Source organism: Panulirus ornatus, chromosome 46 (assembly GCF_036320965.1).
Source record: "Panulirus ornatus isolate Po-2019 chromosome 46, ASM3632096v1, whole genome shotgun sequence".
In the NCBI taxonomy this organism is placed as follows: domain Eukaryota; kingdom Metazoa; phylum Arthropoda; class Malacostraca; order Decapoda; family Palinuridae; genus Panulirus; species Panulirus ornatus.
In genome coordinates, this window is record NC_092269.1 from 35,098,835 (window position 1) to 35,113,152 (window position 14,318).

The window sequence follows — 14,318 nt, forward strand, 5'->3', positions numbered from 1 at the left end:
AGATCAGGGTTCGATAATTCAACTCTGTACAATAATTTGTCCTCAGAGTTTAGGTGTCGAACAGTTTTATCAATCTCCATATGGAAAACATACAACAAGCGGACGAGCAATATCAGTTACTTTGATACGGTTTCCAAGCTGTCGTCTGTCAAGATTTTTCATTTTAGTTGTAATTGGAGACGAGGTTGAATGGTGGGTGGCGTGGTTTGTGAGTTTTCATACGTAACATTTGCTGTTGCTGTGGTCATCTCCGTCACCGTTTTTGTAGGGTTACGTAGGGCTGTGAGTGACACCGCACCGCTTCCTAGTCGACTTGACGGTGTTGCCAAACCTCCGGTATCCCCCAGCACAATCTACGTAAAACACATCTCATTCAAATGATTCCCAGTTAAACAATATATGAAGTATACCACGCTGAAGTATACCACGTTCTACACTATCTTAATACCGGAAGACAGAAAAGAAAAATTCAAATATGTCTACGAGACATGTTATCTTAATATAATTACATAACCAAAGCGCACCATCCAGCTTATAACCCGGGAACTTACCAGTTTCATGATTCATTTAGCAAATCTATAAACATTCTTACATAATCCTTGGTGCAAACTTTACAAAATGTTTGCAAAACTTTCAAAGAGACAGTGATTCCCACTACGGCCCACTCACACGATATACTACCGTTAGAAATGATGCTCTTGGGAAATGTACACGGGAAGGTGATTTAGATTTAGGTAACAGATACCAAGAGACCAAGTGTTTGAGGTGTGGCACACTTGCTTGCGGAGTACAATTAAGTTAGAGAAGTGAGACGTATAGCCTGTTTTCCCTTGTGTCTCAGGCTTGTCTTCCTAGTTCAGTCTTCATCCTGAGCGTATTTTTCCGTCACTATCATTCCATTCCATCACATTATTTTTTCCCCTTCAGTCTTTACAGCTCAATGGTTTCCATCGAAAACACCTTAGGTAATTCGAGTTCAAAACGCCTCAGCCATTAATGAAAAACAAGAAAATGTATTGAAAACACTCGGGAGACCGTGGTTCACTTGTTATGAGGAATTACGTGGACCACAGCGTCTACTTCTAAGAAAACACAAATTGCAGTTTACTCACATCCGCTCCCATGTAGTTTGGTTCCGCTAACCCATCACTGATTTTTTTTTTTTCGTTTTGTACACTTTAGCTATTTTCATAACTTTTTCACGGCAGGAAGGTCATATTTTACTCGCCTAATTTCTACAAATTTCTGATATCGTCAGAACACTCAAATGTCAGGTTACGTCAACAACTGATTCCTCAATATTAAGGAGAGCTTTGCCATTTCCATGGCTTCCTACAGTGATAACATTCTTACCCTCTAAAGTGATATTTCATTCGCACCTTCTCAAATCATCGCCATGGCTTTCACTTGTTTATAATGATACTCCTAACTCATTTATCATTCCCATGACTTATATTTGTGATTATACTCCACCTTAATTATCTTCTCTATAGCTATGTTTCAGCGATGATATTCCTACCCCCTTTATCGTCTATAAGGCATCGTATGGCTTCGTGATATTTCTACACGGGAACCTCATTAGTCAGTTGCATGTAAAACGCCACTACCTGATTACATCACACGCACGCACAACCATTCTCCATGGGATGTCCTTTCAGATCTATTGTGGAAGTAGGCTATATGAGACTGCAAGGAAATCACCACACTAATGATGACTCTGTTGCATTAAGATACCGTCAAATCGAGTAAGCGGCCGCTCTGAAAGCTTGGAAATATTCTAGTACCACACATTAAATAGCTATGTTTTCCCCCAAACAGGTCAAACCCAAAATTCTTAAAATAATATGAATAATATGAAATATCCAATAAAATATAAACTGCCGTTACATTAAATTGCAAAGATTCTCTTCATCCCAGAACTCCAAAAAGCGAGTACAGATAGACTGTGGGGGAAAGAAATCACCTTTATTCGTGTACATCAAACAAAAACTGGCAACTCAAATTCACAGTCCGTGATGACATTAATTCTGCTTAGTCAATAGCAACGGCCGATGTCACAGATGAGTCCGATGTCCTTTTTCGTCCTTGTATAAGAGAAAAAGGTCAGTGGAATCGACCCGCACTAACATGGTGTGCCATATTAGTAACTGGCACAGCGACGTCATACCTGTAAAGGTACTTCAATACACAAATCATTACTACCCTCTATACTTTGTTATTACTACTAACACAAATACAATGAGAATCAACGTGCGTACAATCATTACCTCCAGATAAATCAAAAAGTTCGTATCATCATGATCCCTTAAAAACTTCGTACCATCATGATCCCTTTAGACAACACTGAGGGACAATCCCCAACGTGGCTGCCCTTGCTATGTCCTTAAACTGCAGGAGAGAGTTAGAGAGATACCCAAGCGTCGGACTGCATTACTTGCATGACCCCACCCTAGTTTTTATCTCGTTCCTGCCACATGATTCGGGATATCATATTGCCACAACTTTGTTTTTTCCCCGCTAGTATTCGATTGCAACAGCTACAGGCTAATCTTTGCGAATGCTGTTTGTCTCATATAAAGGATCGAATGAAACATTTCATAAACCAGAGAAGAAAACGACATTGTAGTTATCGTCCAACTGAGACAAATAATATCTCCAAACCTTACTCGAAAGAAAAACACGATTAAAGATTTAAAACTTTTATATGGTTTCAAGAAATTGCTTCATACGATAGTCAGGGCTGTTCTAAAATCAACTGGTTTACGTTGTGTTATAAAGTTCAGCCTTAGCTGCCATGAGCAATGATGATAATTCACTAAATGTGTCCGGAACTCTGCCGGAGGGCAAGAATGTCTACAAAGTCTGGTTGACACACAAATAACACCCACGTATCTCCTTGTTTGACATAGTAGACGAGTGCCAGAGACGGAAGTGGTAGAGGCGCCGGAAATCCTTCCCTCTTGTAGTACTATGTATTTCCCAAGAGGAAAAAAAAAAAAAAAAATCGAGCTAAACGAAGATTTTCTTATATTAGTCGTCTGCTGCTGAGGCTACATAACGCGGGAAACGAGGCATATATATATATATATGCTGGGGATAGGGGAGAAAGAATACTTCCCACGTATTCCCTGCGTGTCGTAGAAGGCGACTAAAAGGGGAGGGAGCGGGGGGCTGGAAATCCTCCCCTCTCGTTTTTTTTTTTTTTTATTTTTCCAAAAGAAGGAACAGAGAACGAGGCCAGGTGAGGGTATTCCCTCAGAGGCCCAGTCCTCTGTTCTTAACGCTACCTTGCTAACGCGGGAAATGGTGAATAGTATGAAAGAAATGAAATATATATATATATATATATATATATATATATATATATATATATATATATATATATATATATATGTATTCTTCAACTTCGAACTGCATGAAAACCTCTTGGTGGCTCAAAAAACCTCCGGTCAACGTACCGGTACCTAATTCAGTGAACCAAGCCCGGTGAACAATTTTTTTTCCCCTAAATTCACATAATACGGCAGTTTAAAATAATTATCCTATTGTATACGCACATATTTTCGTTCGTCCCAAGAAAGAAGCACGGAACTTGGCCAACAACAATGGCGTCTTTGTTTACGACCTTACCTTCGAGGTTGCTGCGCATGTTCATCGAAAACCTCACCTGCGCTTGCCTGCAGAAAATTCGAGGATTGTTTTTCCTTTAGGTTAGCTGAGACAGTGCGGGCAGCTGAGGCCCTAATCAAGGCCATCCCATATATATATATATATATATATATATATATATATATATATATATATATATATATATATATATATATATCCCCTGGATAGGGGAGAAAGAATTACTTCCCACGTATTCCCTGCGTGTCGCAGAAGGCGACTAAAAGAGTAGGGGGCTGGAAATCCTCCCCCCCCCTTTTTTTTCCCCAAAGAAGGAACAGAGAAGGGGGCCAGATGAGAATATTCCCTCAAAGGCCCAGTCCTCTGTTCTTAACGCTACCTCGCTAACGCGGGAAATGGCGAATAGTATGAAAGAAAAAAAGAATATATATATATATATAGCCTAGCCTTAGACAGGTACCCATTTTATCGACCAACCCCTACGAGTGGATGAACAGCGGGGTCGACTGTGGACCGACTGCCACGACCATGATTCGAATCTATACAGCCGACCGTGGGCGGCCCATGAATGCGTCATGGTCAGGAACGCTAACCGTTACACCACGAGAGTCAAGATTCGAAACCCAAAAGGAGGTATTTCTATCAAGGCATGATTTATACTGAATATGGCTGATTTTCCTCCTTGTTCTAATGTTTGTTTCTAGGACGAATGAAAAAAAAAAAAAGTACGAGAGTTGAGGCGAAAGAATAAAGTAAGGTATATAAGAAGTAGAATTACTTAGTCACAAATGAGGATGCTCTAACTCGATAGAGCATCGATCCAGTTTAAATGCCCTTTAGAAATATCAGTACAGTGCTTTCGCAGTCTCTATAATCACAGTTAATTTATAAAATATATCTCGGAATCTACAAAAAAAAAAAAAAAATCTTCCAGTGCTAACACAGTGTCAAAATAGGTCACGCCCTCCCACGTCAAAGGATAAAATAGAGAAACACACGGGGAAAGATCCTAGTAACTCCTTAGCTACCAACAGTCCATGGTGCCATTGTTTACTGTCCGCGTATCACCACACGCCTGACTTACATGAAGTTGAGTTTGTTTAACCTCTCTATTTACCAACCCACATGCCACAGCGTGAGCAAGAGATGACAGGCACTCGACAAACTTGAATGTGACGCGTTATGGAGGTGTGAGGGCTCTATCTATTCAGAACACATATTCAAGCACATTACAGGATGGATCTATACCAATATATGTGAGCAGTAGAGTAATATTTAAATTGGTAACTACAAGAAACAGGCGCGTACCCTGGATTTGAAGTGAGTGAGAAGAATTAGGAACTTAATAAGGGAATGTTCAAAACAAATGGTATATTAAAGATTATATCTAGTAGACTATGGCGTATTTTCAGTCATATGGATTTCAAAACTTGTATTATCGACAAATACTTATGAATAAACCTATGTCAATAACTGTATTATCGACAAATACTTATGAATAAACCTATGTTAATAATGATATCGGCGATTATTTTTTTTTTTCTTTGACAATAGCAAGAGCTGACGATAAAGAGACTACTATTCAACGAAACATGCTTTAGCAAATATTCTAAGTATGTCATGTATGATGAAGATGGTGAAATGGATATGATCGTTTAACTGGTCACCACCATAAACTGATGATGGTTAACTATCATACATATACATTTTTCCTTCCGAGGGAATAAATAGATTAATATGGTTGTAAAAAAATTGTAATCATCACAGTCACTAAGTTTCTATTGTACGGTGTATAGCTCAAAGGTGGATAGGGTTGATTTACTCTCACCCTTCAGTGCAAGAAGTGCTCCAAACTTTTGTGAGCCACAGTAGCAACACGACACAGGCGAGTAGGTCGATACATGGGGGTCCGTGGCGCGACCTCGTCTTGCTAACTTTGCCAACGACACAGTCAGTACATTATACTGTGTGTTTTCTTTTAAATGCACTAAATGCTGTACCGTTGTATACCATGAGCATCTACTGACGTGAGCGCATCACTCCCTTATAACAAAACAAACGAAATTGTCAAAAAATCAACATTAAAACTGCACGGCATATGAAGTACATTAAAAAGAATATATATTTTAAACGCAAAAAATGACGGTACATATATAGGGTACCAATTCATGGACAGTAAGACGGAGAGAAAGGCCAAAGCCAGCAAATGTCCCGGGCTCCAAACCAACACTGGACGCCATAGGGAATGTAACACCCGTATCTCCTGTTGCGTCACGAGGCCATTGAAATAAATTTGACTGTATTCATAGAGCTATGCGGGTAGGGAAGCCGTTAAGTCGAACACCCTGGTGGATCAAATACCACTCTCATACAAGGTTATAAATGGTTCCCACAGAGGAATTGAATCATTCACGAGAATAACCTAAACGCATTTATCCTGCCACAGGATTCGCAGCAAGGCAAGCAGGAACATACAAGATACTTGGTAAGCGAAGGAGCACACAGCACACTTGGTAAGCCATTAAGAAACAGTGGGTGTTTTCATTGTAAGCCAAAAAGGAACACATATGATACTTGGTAAGCCAAGAGGGGCACAGAGGATACTTGATAAGCAATATACGGACACATGATACTCATTAAGCAAAGAAGGTACATAGAGGATACTTGATTACCTATACACGAACACATATGATACTTGATAAACCATGGAGGAACTCAGGATGCTCGGTAAGCCAAAGGTGAAAACGTAGAAAACTCGATAAGAAGGAACACAGGATACTCGATAGGACAAAGAGGACCACATAGGATACTCGAACACTCATGGAAGAACACACACGACCCTCGATAAGCCAAAAATGAACATGTAATACTCGATATACCAAAAAAGAAAACATTGGATAGACGGTAACCTAAAAACGAACACGTGATACTCGATAAACCAGAGGCACACACAGAGTATTCAGTAGACAAAACGAAGCGTTTCGGATACGGTAAGCCAAAGAGGAACAGATTCAGTATCAAAACTTTACTGTCTTCCCATCGATGTCACTGGTTAGGTAATCGGTAATTCGTATATGAGATTGACGGCATCGCATCTGTTCCTCTATTCTTGACCATAAAAGACATCTGATAAAAGAAAACACACGAATAATCCCTTTCATACTAAGGTAGTCGGGGCGCTTCCTAAACAAGCCTAGCTATTTCAGGATAGGGAACAATGCACTCGACGTGTATAGGCTCCTCTTCCTATCCTTACGTCATTTATTCCCTCAAGTGGCTTCATATCTGATGGTGTGTTGTCTCTCTAATGGGTTGCTGCTCCTCTTGCCACTTGTACACCGAAATACAATCCACAACTGTTAAAACCATAGTCACTTCCTAATACGCCAGTGATCCATGCAAAGATTAACTCTGTACATCGAGACTCGTTGTCCTCTTTTTGTTCTACACAAATGCACCCTCGGAAATCATGTTTTTCTCTGTGTCTGAGATCAGTCTTATTCCTATAGTCTACATAAAGCAAGAAGAAATATTTGTGTTATGTATTCTTCTAGCACAACAAATATATGTTTATTGCTACAAATCTTTACTAAATCCATTATCATGATTCGAATATAGCGGTATCTGCCTTGTTAAATGTAACGAATAATTCTGATGCTCACATATATTGTTGCAATGAAAATGTCCCACGAAAAAAAAAGATAGCTTAAAACATTATGATATACGTTGCTATTACTTGGAGTTAGTGATACTGTATGACAAAAGGTAATGTTTGCGCTGGTCTTCCAGCTTCCATTTTTAGTAGCTTTCACGTCTTATAAAACTTAGTGAAATAACTTCTTAACTAAATAGCCTGTGCTATATATATATATATATATATATATATATATATATATATATATATATATATATATAAAGAGAGATAACGGAGAGACGTTAAAACAGTCCATGGGTCGTATTTCACTGACCTTGTAGACAGTTGTTATCCCATTTTACCACGGCTGTCGTACGGCTTCCTTGTTGGTACTGTACAAGACTACATCTAAAGTGTGTGTGTGTATGTGTGTCAAAAATGTATGCATTATTCAAAAGGAAATTACTAATCATTTTAAGATGATAGGTTGTAATCGTTACGGGGTGTCAGTTATGACGGACAACCCCAACAATCATGGAATTTTCGTGTAACCAAATTAACCAGAAATTCTTAATGAAAGAACACTTGTAGGTTATCGAATTCGTTTCTAGACCTCAGCATCAGAAATCATGACAGTTTTAATGGTGGACATGACCAATTTTTTCTTTTTGTTTTCTTTCTGGACATGCTTAAAATGACCAACTCAATGGGAATCATAAATCATAAACCAAGTGAAGGTTTCAAATTACATCAATATATCTACAGTACCCCTAATGATAACTTCTGAGAAAAATTGGTGTCATTATGGCATCACAAGGCCATTTCCTTCTAAGTTTGTCAATTACACCTATGAAGTGTTTTGCTGAGGAGTACACGGTCTACCATTCGACCTCTTCTGAACTCTGCAAATTTTTGGTAATGAAAAACATCAATGATCAAATTTTGTTCATTCACCGCGACACTTAAATCTTGCACCACTGTCAGGTGCACCCAGCTCCCTTAAGATAATGATCCGTATCCCTGCCTTAAGTCTGGATATTGCAGGTTCCCAGGTTCTTGCCTCGCCTTTATGCCTATATAGATACAAGGGTTGTCAGCAATTACGGCATCACAGTCCCTCACTATTCAACTCCATATATTCCCTTCCCCCTCCCGTCTCTTCAATACATTTCTCTTGTAAACCTGATTCAAGTACACAACGATAGAAAAGAAGAGGCTTGTACCTTTCTACCATACTTTCAGATGACCCTTAAAAGAATAACTCTCATATCTTTTATATTCCTTAATCCAAGAAAGGAGTCTGCTGTTAATCCCGTTATGGCAATCTGAAACCGGATTATTCCACCTTTGGCCTTAAACGAAAGCTCCATGGAGCTCAATGAAGATATTTTCGTCTTATCATTCAACATGACGCTGCCAACACGATGAAGAGTGCTTCCCTTCATGTACCCAGTCAGCGTTGGGTGAAGCCTTTATCTTATCCTGCAATAAAAATCCTTAAAGGGTGTGTCAAAAGTAAGGTGTTGATACCGATCTAAGATTTTCAGGGTCGCTATCAGAACGATACTTTTTTTTTCAGTCTGTGCTGCCATATCAAAGGCCACAAATCCTCTTCCAGCATACTTAAAATTTCCTGTATTCACTATCAATTACCCCCAATCAGGTGATGGAGGTCGTCTCTGATGTGCAATGAAGTCAAAAGTTACAAAATGAAATCCATTATTTTGCTAGTCATGAAAGTAAAACCCGCATATCAGGCTCGTCACTCGTACAGTTTTATCTCATTCTTTCAACTCACCGTGCACAATAAAACTTCACTACATCTCTTATGTAAGATATCGACGCCACACACACACTACATTTTACTCTGATAATATATCAAGTCCCTTGAGCAGGTTCCTCCAGAAGTATTAGGCTAACCTGTTAAACTGGGCACAACAGAACGATTTAACATTATAAGTTCCCCACTGCGATAAATTCCCACTGGTAACTCGAACTGATACTCACATCCTGACCCTATCGGACACGCTGACATTTTCAGAGTGACGGCATAATATTTTCGACATGACATCTAAAGTGGGCAGTAATCCATCATTCATAAACTCTGCCTGGATGTTAAGACAACCAAACACTACCCTCTCACGCAACACTTTGATGCTTGTAAATGCACACATGTAAGCCACTGGCAGGCCATTGTTGTTCCTCGATTGGGCGAATTGGTAGGCTGTGCAGCCTTCATTGGCCGCCCACTCCACATCATTCACTCGTTTATCTAACGTTACTCACCCTCCATTACATAAAACAATGACGAAATGCGACATTACTCACTTCCAAGATAAAAAGATTTGTAATACAGCACAATCTACAGTGTAAGGGAAATGAGTAACTGTTTGTCGTACCTTAACACGAAAAACTGTAAAAAGACAACCACAACAACCTCGTTAGTCACAATGTGCTCCCCCCTGCAGCCTAGCCCTTGAACGAGCTGTGACGAGATATTACCCCGAACTTTACAAAGATTTTTTTGTTACAAATACATGTAGTTATCCCTGGGGATAGGGGAGAAAGAATACTTCCCACATGCTCCTTGCGTGTCGTAGAAGGTGACTAAAAAGGGAAGGGAGCGGGGGGCTGGAAATCCCTCTCGTTTTTAGTTTTCCTAATGAAGGAACAGAGGAGGGGGCCACGTGAGGATATTCCCTCAAAGGCTCAGTCCTCTGTTCTTAACGCTACCTCGCTAACGCGGGAAATGGCGAATAGTATGAAAGAAAGAAAATACATGTAGTAGAAGTAGTGACGGAAACCATAAGCATCTAAGCTGGGCTTACTATACTGTTCTGTTCGCTTTCCATAAAGTTGGCGTTTCTGTTAATACTATGAAAGGCAAGACTTTTGAAGCACTTGTTCCCCGATCTTGGCATCATCATCACTTCCTGGCCCAAGTACTGTAGCTGAGTGAAAGGTGTGAGGAGCGCGACCAGGGGAGAATTGCTAAGAAAAGAACCTTGCGACCAGCGCAGGTGTGCCAAGAAAAGAACCATCGATTTCAAAGCGTTGTTCACTGCCAAACACACTGCGTGCACTGATATACGCAAGGAGCTAATCTTCCAACCACAGTAGACACTTCTGCGGCACTCTTCCCCTTCCCTTACCCGACGTAAAACAACAAATTCACGCATGAAATACCAATTACCATATATACATAAAAGAAAAAATAGTTTAACGTCGTTAAACCCACACACACACACGCACACACACACACACACACACACACGGTACAGTAAAATTCAGTACAGTACAAACAGGTAACCACAAATATGTAATCACATGAAGGAATAAAGACGAGTCCAATCATTCGGTCAGTGGTGTAGTGTAGTGGATAGCGTTACTCACCGTCATGCACGCAAGGGCCGCTGGGACCAAACCCGTGTAGGTTCGATCCTGGTAGCGACAACTGGTCCACAGTCCACCCAACTGTTCATCCTCCCCTAGGCGCTGATCAATAAAATGGGTATCTGGCCTAGGCTAGTGTGTGTGTTTGTGTGTGTGTGTGTGTGTGTGTGTGTGTGTGTGTGTGTGTGTGCGCAGGAGTGGAGTAAACACATGGCACATAAAGGGGCAACATGAGTGTAAAACTCTCTCCCTGTTTCACACACAAAAAAATTACTACTCTGGGGTCTTAGGGTCTATTCTGATGCAGGGTACGATCCTGTTACCAAAACGAGAGAGGCAATAGAGACAAGGAAAGAAAACGCAGGTAACGTTTCTCAGCCTTGAGGCAACACACCACTACAGAAAGAAATGTGTAATACAAACTTAGAGGGGATGACATAGCAGCTAGGTTTCTCAGTGATGCTGAGTAACAAAAGATGACCAAAGAGGGAGCAGCCAAAAGAAGAGTTTCAAATAAGCTAAAAACCGCATAAAAAACCCGACCTTAGACTCAATTAGGTAAAACTGAACTCTATCTATTAGGATCTCGTTGCCTGCCAACCAGCATAGTTAGTCGAAATGGAAAAAAAGTGAAATATTGTTTCGAAAAAAAAATTGAAAACATCTGTACTCAGTGACTTTCATGGCCAAAGATGAAATTTTCTGGCTTGTAGCCACGTCAAATCTTTTCATATGGGGTCTACCTTAAACATAACTGCCATTCGATTCTTCATATGCTGGGAAACAACAGTAGCAACTACAAGCGACAGACAAAGCGATCCCGAATCATCTGCCACGAGCAGAAAACTGTACACTGCAGCTGGACGGTGCACTAATAGGCAAAAGATAATGGGGAAAGTCCATACCCTAATATAGATGACAGTTAAGCTGTGGCCTTTTAAAGGGCCATACCTCGCTATTCCGTACTTTAAATGAAATAGGATATCATTTTTTTTTTTTTGTATCCTGAGAGTCGAAATGGATGAGATGTACAGCATTGAGATTTCTTGTACCTTCGGAAGTTCGGAATGTAGCTGTAAACGTTGACATGGGACCTTGCAGTGTAACTTTGTAAAAAACATTTCCATTTAAGGGGAAAAAGGATAATGAACTTTACCCATACTTAAAGCAAATGCCCTATGATTCATGTTGAACTGTAATTTCAAACTATTTTGTTTATCTTGTTTCTCTACAAAGCAAGTGTAATGGTGCCACTGACATTAACGATTGCACGATTAGATGATATGAAAACGCAGGAAGAAAGGATAGTTCACTTTACATTGAGGCGAGGATACCTAAGCGATGAGTATAGTAAGTGGAAAGTAATTTCGTACAGGGCATCCAAATGTTAAAAGTGGTAAATAACGTAAGGGATTGGGGAAAACGTTTTAGAAATCATTATATTGTTTAGAATGCAACATATGTAATCACCCCTCCCCCTCCCCAACGCTTTAGTGAGATGCCAGTTGACATTTACTTAACTGATCTCCATGACGTTTCGCGGGAAGCCATCTTGATTGAAGCACCACTTGCTGCATGGGTGGGGTGAGGAAGTGCATGTGGTATGACATTATTCGGTATATACAATCAATATCTACCAGAGAACTAGGATCTTTTTCAACTGAGCTAATTTCCGTTATCATCTAAAATCAATTAGGGTTATGTAGGAATACGACATCAATCAACTAACCAAATGCAAGAAAACCATACCTTGCAGGGACAAGTGGTTCTATCAACCTAACGTTGACCGGATAATATTGACTATGTCCCTAATCTACCGTGATAAATATGCATCTTTTATTGACTATTTTCACATTTCTCTCTGATTTTTCTGCGTTTCTTCGACCGCTGTAGCACAATGATAAGATCCTTTAATATGAAGGTATGACCCTCCAGTAGCTATGATGGCATGGCCTTTGACCTAACACTCAGGTGTCTGGTCAAAGGTCACATATGATCCAAGGATCGTACCGTCATGCTCGAGGGTCGTATTATAGTGTCCAAAGGGTTACATAATAGTAATATTTAGGCATTCCTACGCAATCATCCCCTCTTAAATTCTCGACTAGGTATTCCATCAGCTCTTGACTTGAAATCTGTGATTCAACATGTAACGCTTGCAACACTGATCTTTAGCACTTATAATATACGTGCTCAAATAGTTAAGTCTGCCTGATATCTCTCATTCTTTGCTACTGTGGGTGTCTCCCTCTGGTTTTACATAGAATATTTCCAACTCCATTTTTTCGACCCAATCGTCAAGATGCACACACAAAGCTCATACTCACTAATATGCACAAAATTTCACATATATCCACATACATAATGACATTAATACATTTGTAAGTATATTTCATCTCCAGGTATCAAAGCAACGGTACTACTTCACGTCACCACCACCTTGTGTTGCTACTACGCCAGACGTCAATGGAGGTGTTTCATCTATGCCATGATTAGAAAAGTAGTTTGACGCATCTGATAATTGTTTAATTAGTGTTTGCACTTGTTAACAATTGTTTTACACCCCAAGCTTAAATTATGATCTTTACCGTTACCTTTAATACTTCAAGGTTGCTGTCTTCTAATTCATACCTAGGGTCATTTCAAACACATATATCTAGAACTAACTTAAAAGAGTACTTTCAGAGGCATTCCCAGTCGATGAAAACTACGTCCAACTGCCAATTACCATCACCATAAATGAAATCATCTTACCTTCTAATATTTCTTGTAGATCTTTACTAAGAATCATTTTGACGGACAATCTTCACTATTATAACCTCTGAAGAATCTTCTTTCTTTCATTCACCAATGGAAGATGACCGAATCCTTTATCAATAAATAAGATCATCCAACTGTTGTCAACGATCCTTAAAGTGTTGTTAGAGTGTCACTGGCAGTGTTGGAGGTGTCCCCCATCATTGTCTCAATTCCTCACTTCCTGCCGCATATCAGTCATCGTGCTGGTAGCGGTCCCTCTACTCCAGTTGCAGCACTATATTTCATTGCCACTAATTCAGACATGATTTCTTTTTTTTTTCCTTTTGACAAATTCAAGTTATGGCCTCGATTACGTCTGTTACCCTGTGTCAAGCACATATACCGTTTTAGTGTGTAGTACGATTCCTCAGTATTTAAGCAAATCAGCTTTCTTGTTGATGAAATCAATTAATCCTGATAGTCATGATCGTTCACTAAACTTCCTGTTGAGACTGATGATGACGGTAACACAATAATTAAAATACAGACAGCCACTCTCATAAGAATGCCCGCTCGCTAGATTATCGTAGTTCGACCTCCTGACTTGGCGGCCAACTCGCAACTAAACTGGACCTCCACTTGTCTCTCCTGGACTTACTGGCAGTTGCTGGCTACCAATTTTTCTTAGTCGTACTCTCCATCATCATATCAACAAACATCATCTCCAAAACGTATACGAAAATCACCAGGATAATTCATAGCTTCGTATACAAACGGGTTACGCATGATTAAATGAGTAATTGCTGAACTACATCAATTGGGACTGGCAATGAGTGAGGAGCTAGAAAGACGGTAACGACTCCCGCAGAGACTTGGCGTAATATTATGCGGGTTCGTTTGTCTTTCCTCGGTCTATTTTCGCCGT

General features: G+C 39.9%; 1 protein-coding gene across 1 annotated transcript in view; it reads right to left on the reverse strand.

Annotated features, from left to right (window-relative positions):
- LOC139763224 (uncharacterized) overlaps positions 1-14,017 on the reverse strand; it is a 63,252-nt gene extending 49,235 nt beyond the window's left edge. The window contains exon 1 of the mRNA XM_071689082.1: positions 13,409-14,017. Within this exon, the coding sequence (XP_071545183.1) occupies positions 13,409-13,445 (37 nt within the window). The 5' untranslated portion in view covers positions 13,446-14,017. The remainder of the gene's footprint in view (positions 1-13,408) is intronic.
- Positions 14,018-14,318: the final 301 nt, after the last annotated feature.